General features: G+C 34.8%; 1 protein-coding gene across 1 annotated transcript in view; it reads right to left on the reverse strand.

Annotated features, from left to right (window-relative positions):
* Nucleotides 1-518: 518 nt before the first annotated feature.
* Nucleotides 519-11,575, reverse strand: part of RhoGEF2 (Rho guanine nucleotide exchange factor 2) — a 38,798-nt gene continuing 27,741 nt past the window's right edge. The window contains exons 20-27 of the mRNA XM_017909995.1: nt 4,101-4,360; nt 2,730-4,019; nt 2,387-2,503; nt 2,128-2,304; nt 1,721-1,941; nt 1,385-1,535; nt 1,229-1,275; nt 519-1,037 (exon numbers count right to left, since the gene is read on the reverse strand). Coding sequence (XP_017765484.1) covers nt 939-1,037; nt 1,229-1,275; nt 1,385-1,535; nt 1,721-1,941; nt 2,128-2,304; nt 2,387-2,503; nt 2,730-4,019; nt 4,101-4,360 — 2,362 coding nt within the window. The 3' untranslated portion in view covers nt 519-938. The remainder of the gene's footprint in view (nt 1,038-1,228; nt 1,276-1,384; nt 1,536-1,720; nt 1,942-2,127; nt 2,305-2,386; nt 2,504-2,729; nt 4,020-4,100; nt 4,361-11,575) is intronic.

Here is an 11,575-nt window from a genome sequence, read left to right on the forward strand (position 1 = left end):
ACAATGCGTCGAAAATCATTAGACTACAGTAATATGTGCTTTGCATTTTTTTACATACACGGACATATCAGCGCATGTTCTGATTATATTCTTTTATATAAATGCAAATTACGTTTCATGACTATTTAATTATCATAGTAACACAGTTGGTTCCAAATATGCCGTAGCAGATCACAAAAAGTGTTTCAAACGACTAAATTGTTTTAAACGTGTATAACATATTTACGTAAATGTTTCTGTATAAAATGCACTAACAATAAGTATTTCAAAGTAACCTCGAAAGAGTTGACTTCAGTTTCCTATAAAGTATCTTAAGGAAAGATTTTCGGTATACAAATTGATGTATATAAAACAATATGTTATAGAAATCGATGTCGTTCAAGACATGGTGTAACAACTTTTATACAGTAATAAGTATCGTTAGAGTACGATAACAGTGTAGGTTTTAAAATAATTCGCAGTGAAAGAATTCTTCAATAAGTATACAAAGCTCCCACTTAAATTTTTAATCTGTGTGTTTATATGCATACTGTATATAAGAGAAAGATTAAATTTGAGTAAATTTAGCAATCTATTTGGGATTTTCTACTCTTTTCAAAGAAATTTCCTTCACCATATTATTTTAGAAACTGCAACGTTATACTATTGGTAATAAAAAATTTATGTAATTTCCAGTCATTGATATAATATGACGCATGCGCGCATGCTGCTCACGTCATGTAGATCCAGTTACATAAAATCTTTGGCAAAGGTATGATTAATCATTGACCCATGACTCTGTAAATATGTATCTAATATTATTGTATTCCATAAACAGCTACTCGCCATTTGTCATTTTTTTACATAATTTTGATTTCTTCCAGTATGAGCATTCGAAAACGATCTTGCTCGTGAAATGCACCTGGTCGACATTCTTTAATACAACCATCTTGTATGTTTCAACCAACACTGTCGCTCATTATTTCTGTTTCTGTTTCATGTTCTGTATGTTCTAATTCTTCATTTGTCTCGGACTCACCACGTGCATCCATAAATTCCTATGAATAAAAATAAAATTAATTTCATAGTGTGAGAATAATGCAAAATATGAAGTTAAAACTGATATGTTAAGATTAGTACCAAAGACTAAAGATATTGTACTAGTAAAAAGTTCAAATATATTTACATTCAAACAATAAAAAATGAATCAATAAATTAATTCTGTAACACATTAAATTAAAGTCCTTACATCACGAGTAGGATCGTCAATACTGCTATCCTTATTTAAAATTTCACCTGTAAATCACAAAAAATGTTAACCACTGTATTTCCCGAAGAAAATAAATATTGGATATAATTTAACAAATATTGACCTACATTCTGATAGATTGAAAAAAGAACTAACCGAATTCCGTTTGTGTTTGGCTTGATACGGTGCATGTTTCTGAAAATTCTCGACGCTGTATATCTGCATCGAGAGCATGGAGACATTCTCTACTTCTACGTAACTCTTTTCTCAATGTTTCCCGTTCTTCCTCTCTTTCTTTTATAATTTCCTAAAATTTACAAAAAGTAGCGAAGTTGTATTAAGAAAAAAAGTAATTATGAAATAATGTAAAAAATTCTTTATTTTTTCCTATTTTTATCCTTTTTGAAACTATTTTTTTTTAAATTTAAATGTAAATTTAAGTGTATTTATTCCTTTAACGTAGATATCCATCTGTTAAAAAAGCAATCTTACCAGTAATTGTGACAACTGAGAGGTCAAAGAATGACATACTGGTTGCAAACTCGCAATTGATATCGCTGGTTGCTGAGAATGAAGATGCATTCTTGGCGATGGACAACCAGTCGCCTCGCAACTTGGTGGTGTTACTAATGCCGATGCTCCACGTGACGCAAGAACAGATTCCGCTTCGCTTACGTTTAATGCGGAATTCAACATTCCTACTAATTGATTCGCTAAAAAAGTAAATATAATATTACATACTTTTATATGATATACTTTTATATTTATGTACGTACGCATATCTTTTCTCAAATATTTCTAATCTTTGTATTTTATTAGTTTAACACGGGGAATCGTAAAACACTCAGAACGAATTAGTTTATAGATAGTAATTAATTATTATTTAATAATAAAAATACCTTGAATATTCGCAGCAAGTATGAGCTCAGCAGGTTCTTTTTCCATACTTGACGGTTCAGACGCCATATCTACTACATGTTCAAAATCTTCTTTTGGAATATGTAATATATCTGCTACCAACAACTGTTTTTCGATTAAAGTTTGTTTAATTATCTCGTCTTTTCTCCTAAGACATTCTGAAAATTCAGATAAAATAATCATACAACCTAGTAGAAAAATATGAGTATTATATAATAAATAAATGAATAAATAATATACCAATAGGTGTAAACATTGGTTTCGCAACATGTACAGGTGGAACTTCGACATGAACTTCAAGCGGATCAATTAACGAGGCTTGCGTACAAGTAACCAATCGTAGTGGTTCTCCTGTGCCTAATTAACAAAAATATGTACACTAAAATTTATATTTAAGCGATATTTATAAAATTATCTATTTAACCTCTGCATTTGGGAAATACGTAACAAAATTAGGAATTTATATATGTGATAATTTGTTAAAAATATCATTACTTAAAACTCTTTTAAAAAGTGTACACCACTTTTAATTTTCTATTCACTTCAAAAAGAACAACCGAACAACGTATTAAAATCACAAAACCTGTTGTTGAAGCTTCAGATGAATGTTGTTGTGGCTGTTTCGTTTGTTCAGTCCTTGAAATATCAGATCCAGGAGTAATAGGTATTTCTCCTTCTTGTTCTACGCTAGTATCTTGTGCAGATTCTTTCGTTTCTGGTTCTTGTTCTTGTTCCTGATCCGTCTTATTAGGAATATTGTCGTGTTCTGTCGACGAAGGATCTTCGATCGTAGGTCCAGGTTCTTCTGGCAGTGTAATAGGTGGAGTAGGTCTTCTACCTTGTTTATCACGAGCCTTGTACGCTTCAGCTGCCTCAGAGATATGCTTAAACCATTGCTTTCGTTCTGCAGGTGAGGCTGCCACTAAATCATAGATCTGCGCACCATTTTGCGACGTGTTGACCAGATAGAGAGAATTTTTATCCACGGCATTATGCCTGACAAGAACAGTAGACACTTTTACAATAGGACTCAACACAGAGTTCGCTTGATTTGGATTGATGAACTTTAGCAGGTACTTTTCGTCTTGTCGATGTAACAGGAGTATTGTGTCATCGAGCAGCACCACATGCAAATCGACTGGTTTCGCTCGATTCTGCTCGGTCCTACGCCACTGTAATGGACCTTCGTAAATCAATTTGCGTTTCGTGATGTCTAGATTCTTGAATTCTTGAACGGTCGGATGATCGAATTTATCAAATGCAGATCTATCAATAGTACGCTGGATCTCTGACAACCTCTGATAATCTTCAGCCTCGCGTACCGCTTGGTTAACGCAGCTAAGAATCTCCTTGCTTCGTTCGAGACTTCGCAAAACCGCGGCTCTTTCTTTTTCGTTACTCTCTGATGAATACTTCGCTAAATTCTCAAAGAGCAGAGGATATTTGGTTAATCTAAGCATCCCTGTCAGTATATGATCTTTGAGCTGTAACCTTCGACAAAGGGGATTAGCCTCGATCTCATTCAAGAAAGAATTCAATTTCGGATCTTTACGACGACGGTCTCTCAGAGCATCGAGAGCTACTTGTTGTTTCGAACAGTAGGTAGACGCGGCTCTCTCAAAAGTTTCTCCGTTCTCTCCGTCGAACATTTCCAAAAGAAGATCGCCAACGTCGCCTACACACGGATTTTCCTTCTTTTTACGCTTCATTGCTTGATTGAAGCGCGAATGAATCGTTACCATTTCATCCAGATTGGAAAACAGTAACTGTATTTGGTCTAAGGGAAGTACTTGAGATTCGAGAAGCGGTTTGTGGAAGACGTGTGATAGCACTCTCAGCGCCCGCACGTGAGACCGCTCCGTGTGAAAGAGTTCTGAAAAAGGAACCAAAGAAATTTATAAAATCTTCCTCGAATGATCGAATATGAACATTTATCGCGTGAAAGGATACCAACCATTGATAACTTCTTGCCGCTTTTTCTCTGCATTACTGAGATGAGCGAGGACATCCTCGGTAACGCCTTGACTCCAATCGGGTGGATCCGGTTCAACATCAACATCGCTATCCCACGAGGTCGATGTGTTCGTTGCCGAGGTGGCTGGATGTACCTGCTCCAGGCTGGTACTCGGACTGTCCAGACTTCTCGTCGACAAGCTGCTGTTCGACGAACTGCCCGCTGAATTACCGGGAAACGACCCGGCAGGTTCACAGTCACTGAAACCAGCCCTATAGTCAATCGTTAGCGAATGAAACGGTTTACGTTTAGACTGTACCGGCTACCACAGCCATTTGAAACCTTTTCAATACCTATCCGCAAATTCACCGATGTCACCGCCAATTATGCTTCCTAAGAATCCTAATACCCTTGGAAATCAGACTATGTTAAAGAGGTTTACAACAACAGATATAAGTTTTATCTTGTATCATTCTTTAAATTCCATATCGTCATTTTTATTTGATACGATTTGGTCAGAGTAAAATATCTTTTATTAACCTTGTGCCTTTTTACGTAATACAATGAAAGCAGGAAATACGTCAAGCTCTTATCGGTTTTGAATCATCACGAGTAGATGTATTATTATACGGTTTCGAGGAATTTTCGCTTAGCAAAGAAGATTCACGATTTTTAGATCACTTATTTCGACCAAATGTTCTAAATACGTTCAAAAGATTTGTCCAAACTTTTATGTCGAGGTCTATATCGATATTCTACAGTTTTTAGGTATCAGAAATTCTAGTTACGACTTTACGTAACTAATTGTTACATATAATGCCCAACTAAGCCACTTCTAAAGCTTGAAAGCTTCAAATCGCTGACTCAAATGTAACAAACTGTCTATGTATCAAGAATTATTGGTAAAATTATTATTAAATCTTGTCCAATTATTACCCACGTAACCTTTTAGTAAGAGCGTAACCGATTCATCAATCAGTGACGTAAAAATGGTAAACCTGTTCATGCAAACCGACATTGGGATAACCGAGTGCCTATCTTTCACCTAAAAATAAGTTGAAGTTCACCTAAAAATAACATAATATTGGGCGAAGAACTATACCTCTCGGACCTCGTACGACGTTCATTAACACCGAGTCTCTCGTGATTGGAGGCGTCGTTCGTAAGTTCCGGGAGTCGTTCCTCGACGTTTGAGCATCCCGATGAAATGTCGTTCGACTGATCGAAGGGAGAAGACGGTTCCGTGGAGGATATCGAGCTAGTTAAGTTTTCATTGCCCCGAGAATTAGGTCGAGGACGGACATGTCTCATCTTTTATATCTCCTTAGCCCTAAAGGGCTTCCTCGATGAGGTAAAGCTGGCAGGCATGTGCCGCCTTCGCTATAACCGCGACGTTACGTGGCCACTTTTGCGCGGGACTTCCCCGACAAAGATATATTGTGTTACGCGAACGAATAGCGATTCTTGCTCTTTTGTTCATTCGACGGGATAGGTGATCTGAGATTCTAAACTAGAAATTACCAGTGGATTAAAATGTTTGCCCTATACAATATCTAAGTTTTTGGTACCTCGGAGTATAGGGAAAATTTGTGAGATACTAAAAGAGTTAGCACGTCGACTGTCGGATGAACTTTTCACTATTGATATACAAAATAGTGGGTTATTTATATGTCGACTTTGAAACCTATTTAATAACCTTCACTGTCGCTATAAAGTGGCATGCAGCGAGGATTATAAGAATTTAAATGTCATAATTAAATCTGGTATTGCCAGTCACCGATGACCCCCATGGCGTCACTTGGCAAGTCCAATGGCGACCACCCATGACCCCAGTGACAGTCAACGTGTTAATTGTAAGTAGCAATTGGATTAAATTAGATTTTCGTTTTTTCATTTAACGAAGTAGATTTGAGATCCTAAACGAGAGATTAGAAATGGAGCAGAAGAAATTTTGTGCAGTTTTTAAATAGATAAAGCATCGGCATTCTTTAAACTATAATTTTGTAATATTAAAGTATCAGCAAATACCGAATGCTTGAAATAACGCATGACATTAAATTTTGTAAATAGGTTGTCAGAAGTATGGTGTTATATTAAAAAAATTTCAGCAGCTTAAAGGTTACGCGTTCTTTCCACAGCAGAACTCGGTTAATAGAATACATTGGCATTTTGACTAGATTGTCGCAGTTATTATATCTTTGCTTGCACCCTTCCCATCAAGAGTAAAGAGGATTACTAAAGGGCGAAAGAAGCTTGAGAAAATAATACCCGTTTAATTTTTGAATTATCATCAAAACTATAAGGTATAACAGAAGAGTCAAAGAGCTATTAAAAACATAAAAGAATGTTCAATGTTTAATTTAGAATATATTTTTTATGTTTTCTAAGGATCCTACAATTTTTAATTTAGCTTTCTTGAATGATAAAATGGATCAAAAAAATTGAAACAAATGCAAAGGGTACTTAAGAAACTGATAACGTTTACTAAACCTTTTGTTTGGCTTTTCGTTATATTATCATCGCACAGTGATCGCTGCCACTCCTCTATTACTCCATCATTATTATTCGCTTTACGAACTACTTTTTCAATTGCAAGTTATTTGTATTTTTATTTTCAATATTTTATTTTCAACGATCAAAAAGTGACCAATCCACGGTTTCAAACGAAAAAACTTCAAACGAGAATAATTAATTTATAAATTTCTAATCAAAGCAATTATTACTATATACACTTTATCGATACGTTCCTAAGCATCCCTACAAAAATTTTCCAATTAATACACAATTATGCATCGAGATGTGATTAAATAATTCCAATTAATTTTCCAGTGGTCGGATTTTAAAAATAAAACTGGTCAGACCTTGCATCCCCGTTTTCAAGTGATCGGACAACAATTTCCAGCGGATTTTCAGGGTTTTTCATTTATCTGGAATAATCGAATATTGTGCCCGGCAAGGTGTACCGAGTATAAACGAGAACTTAATCGACGTCGATCAACCTAAACCTTATCGAAGCCGCTCCTTCATCACTTTAATCAACCCCCTAGATATAGAAGCGACATCGACTTGCGACTGATACACTGCCTTATGCATACAGTTGTACGGAGTCATCAATGGTACCTGTATTCTTCCGAAGAGTAAAAAAATCGACGTAGTTCTACACCTCCTTTAACAAACGTTTGCTCAATGAAATTTTCTACAAACAGGTACACGAAACTGGGCTTTCCCGTTAACTCGACGAATTTTTCCGAATTAATAAGTCCCTCTTAGCCAAGGAGCAATAACCGATTTTTTCAGCAGAGAAATTCATCGATCGACGCTCCATCGATAATTCGAATAGTTCTGTTCAATTTGGAATTTTTAGTGGTCGTACAAGAGTAAATTATCCGCTTTAGAGTTTCAAACGCGTTCGATCCGGGTGAAGTAATGCAGTATCGTTAATGAAATAACTCTGTAATAAAATTGGATTCTATTGTATCGAGTAGAAAATTCTTGATTCATGTGATAAAACGAAAGATGCTCTGTTAAACAGACATTACAGGACGTATACAAGATATACATGTATAAACAAACGTATACAAGAAACGATTATGATTTTACAGTGCTGTATAAAATAAAATAAAAAAAACTATAAAAATTTAAATATTTTAAGTATGTAGTACTTATTACAGATGTAATTGCATCTGTAGTACCCATAGGGGTTAATTGCATCGCATTGCATTCGAGATATTTCGAATAATTAATTCCTTTAAATATCCTTTAACGATCACACGAATATTAGAATCAAGGAAAATTATTCGGTACGTCGACGATGATCAATCGAGTCGATCGATTTAGCTCGAAGCAAAAATTGATCCGAGCTATTTAAAAGAATGACGAATTAGTCGCGAGCGAATTTTTCGCAGGGGAACACGTGTGTAGAATTAGCGAAGGGTAAGGAGGCTGCAAAAGAAGCTGAGCCTATGGTCTAAGTCTAGCGTATCGATTCGAAAGTATCGATTGCTTCAAAAATAAAGGGCAAGACATCTATCTGTAGCCTGATATCACTTTGGTCCCCGTTTACAGCCGTGCACACGTACTACGACCAGGTTGATACAAAACGGATCGCTTTCCTTTTCCTCCCCATTTATGCGCATCGATTTTTTTAAAACCAGATGCATTAGCCAGCTAATTCATGCGAATCGTACTAATAGCCGTGAGGTATTAACGACTACACTAAAAATGTACACGCGGTATAAAGGGAATAAATTCTCTATTGCGATGCATTTATCTCGAATCATTTTGCAGGCGTCAAATTATTATCAACGAAATATCGATTCGTTCTTGTTCTTTTTCTTTTTCTTTTTTAGCGTCTTTTGACGTCTGTTTTATTGGCCTAAATCGAAATGGAGAGATAAGATCACGTTGGTTGGTTTAGAAAATTGTATTTCTGATATTTTTAGCATCGATAAATTAAATCGTTTTGGGTGACCATATTAGTCATTAATTAGAATACAAATTATTCTCGGCAGAAAAATATAAAATATTTATTTACGTTATGACTAGATAGTTCTGACGCTTGAGGATTTAGAATTCTAAAATTCTTGACACGAAAGATATCCCAGGTTTTTCGAAGAATTATCATAACGAGTGGAACGTTTAATACGTTGAATTTTTAATTGATATTTGTAATTGATCTTCAGGCGAAAAAATGATTCGAGAGATAAGAAAATTTGCCAATGTCACGTACACGAGTACATTTTCCAATCGCTGTCGATTGATTTTAATTGCGATGAACGTGACCTGTACTGTCGCATAGCAATTCCCAGAAACCTATCCCTCCATTATACGAAATGTGTTCCTAGCAAGTTAATAATTTTTAATGAATTAATTGCCCTCGAATTGATTCTATGCATCGTTAAGCAAATACCACAAGGTTGTCGAAATAATTTACTAAAATTGAGAGGAAAAGAAAAGAATTAAATTGCACAGAGTAATTTTGCAGAAGAAACGCAAAATATTTTGTAATGCTCTTTCTGTTATAAACAATATATTCTCAGAAATATTTAACGGCTCAATTGCACAATTCTTGGTGATGATAATAATCATGACAAAATAAAAACGCACGATGTTCTGAAATTTAACTGAAAAATAATTAACAGCATAATTTGTCCGATGTTTGATGAGTGTAATTAAGTATTTCAATAAGTCCACGAATAGGGAGGAAAACTAGACTACGATAAAAACGAAAGGTGTCGTATAGTTGTTGGTGGAAGAGAAAGCCATAAAAGAGTAATTAACTATAATGTACTCTGTTAAAATTAGGATCCAATATGTTCGACTGCATGTTTTATCGAGCAGTCACAAAAGGGACGCCTGTTTCTAATCTAAAGGTTAAAATAACATCCACATACTATCATTAAATATTATTTTTATGATAGATTAAATTTTTTAATTAAGAATTTTAATAAAAGCTTCGATAACTTCTCTATTGAATTAGTATTTGTTCTAGATTCATTAGCTACAAATATAATAAAGAAGGCAACGATGATAGAATACATTGTTTGATACTAGATTAAATGACCTGAAAAGAGCAAGAATCATCCATCAAAGAAAATAGTAATTTAGTAATTTTAAATGTAATATTTCCATTCATCTTCACTCGCAACAATAATTCAATGGAATTTAAATATTTCAGAGGACGGCGTTTAAAGTGCAAACGACATGGCGATCTAAACGAAAATAAAGTTGAAGTACAGTGGAATTCTTCGAGAGTACGAATTTTCTTTTAAAAATTATGGGAATAGAAATACACTTTCATTTTTCTTCCTCTCTCTCTTTCTCTCTCAATTTATAACATTCCTATTCCCGAGGCATGCTTACAAGGCGTTTTACGTCTCTCACGCTCGAATCATTAAATCACCAACGCATTAGCCGCGAACCTTGCTACACGTGTATTTTTACCAAGAGAAAACGAATACGCCCCGCTTGATTTTTATTAATGATATCACGAAATTACTATCGTTCACGTTTCTCCAGAAATAAACGCACGACAATGACGAAGATACCGGCACATGGGGTTATTTATTTATCGAACCCTGACTCAAAGAGCCACACGATGTTGAGTTTCATGCTCCATCGAGTAAAAGTGAACTTTGCAGTTGCTCGGTGAGGTCAATAATCCCATCTCAAAAAAAAGATATATATATAAATAAAATAAAATAAAATAAGATCAATAAGAGAACGAAAGAGAAGAAAACAGAAATACACATCGTATAATTCTAAAACATCCGAAGAGGTTAATAATCCAAGAATACGATTCATTGCGAAATTAATCACAGATTCGATAGATGTTCCTCACTCAGTTCCTTCACTGAGAGCTTACATCACGAGCTTTTGGAAACTACCGTAGACAGTGGTATCCAGTATTAACGTGGTATCCAAAAACGTGTGGTATCATAAGTGACTAACAAAAAGCACGATGATATTATTCACAAGATCATTGTAAATTACCGAATTGTACGTGATTAATTACGAAACTACGAAGTAATTGAACATCCCAAAAATCGACAATCGAAATACATCGACACGTATAATTTGGACATTGAATTCTTTATCGAAGAAATTTTTGGTTTACTGTCTAAATGTCTGGTTAACACAAGATGAAGTTTTCATTAATCAAGGAACTTTTCAATTTATTATTCGACCTAGATGAAAGTGAAAAATCGAGAAAATAAGAATTGACTCGACGATTATCATCTATTCGTCACTACATATTTTAATGTAACTCTTTCACGTGGTTTTAAAGTCCTCTATTGTTTCACGCGACATAAAACCTGTTGAAGGATAATTAATGTTCTAAATAAGCGCATATTTTTTGCTCTTTAGTATACGCGTTCGTTTCCGTGCATGCTGTGAATTGACTGAAATACAACTAGTTTTGAGTACATTACCACGTTCATTGACGCAGCGTCACTCATGCGAAATCGCGATGACATCGTATCGTTCGTGTGCACCTATTCCTATTCACAGTCTGATGCCTGACGAGCAACTCATGACAAGTGATTTAACTCGTTGAGACATATTTCCAAAAGACGGAATAATGAAAGGATTTGAATTCTGAATAAACGAGATAGATGTATATGTAGGAAGAAGAGAAGCAAAGCTAATTACGAAGTAATGATTTCGATGATGCATATTGTTGGCAATAATGGACCAGAGGAATCGGATACAGTAATGTGATTATTATAACAAGACAAAACGAATAAATTCGATAAATTATTGATATAATCGACCCTTTGGAATAATAAAAGAAGTTGCATCGATATTTATTAATGATTGTGAAAAGTTGGCATAATTATTCGAATCAGCATTTAACAAACACTTTCTCCACAAAAAATAACAGGAATAATTCATTCTTCTACACTTCCTACCGATTTTTTTTTCTTTTTTTTTTTTTTTTTTTTTTTTTAATTTTTTTTTTTTTTTTGTTTTTT

This window comes from Eufriesea mexicana, unplaced genomic scaffold, assembly GCF_001483705.2.
Source record: "Eufriesea mexicana isolate 0111107269 unplaced genomic scaffold, ASM148370v2 scaffold39182, whole genome shotgun sequence".
In the NCBI taxonomy this organism is placed as follows: Eukaryota; Metazoa; Arthropoda; class Insecta; order Hymenoptera; family Apidae; genus Eufriesea; species Eufriesea mexicana.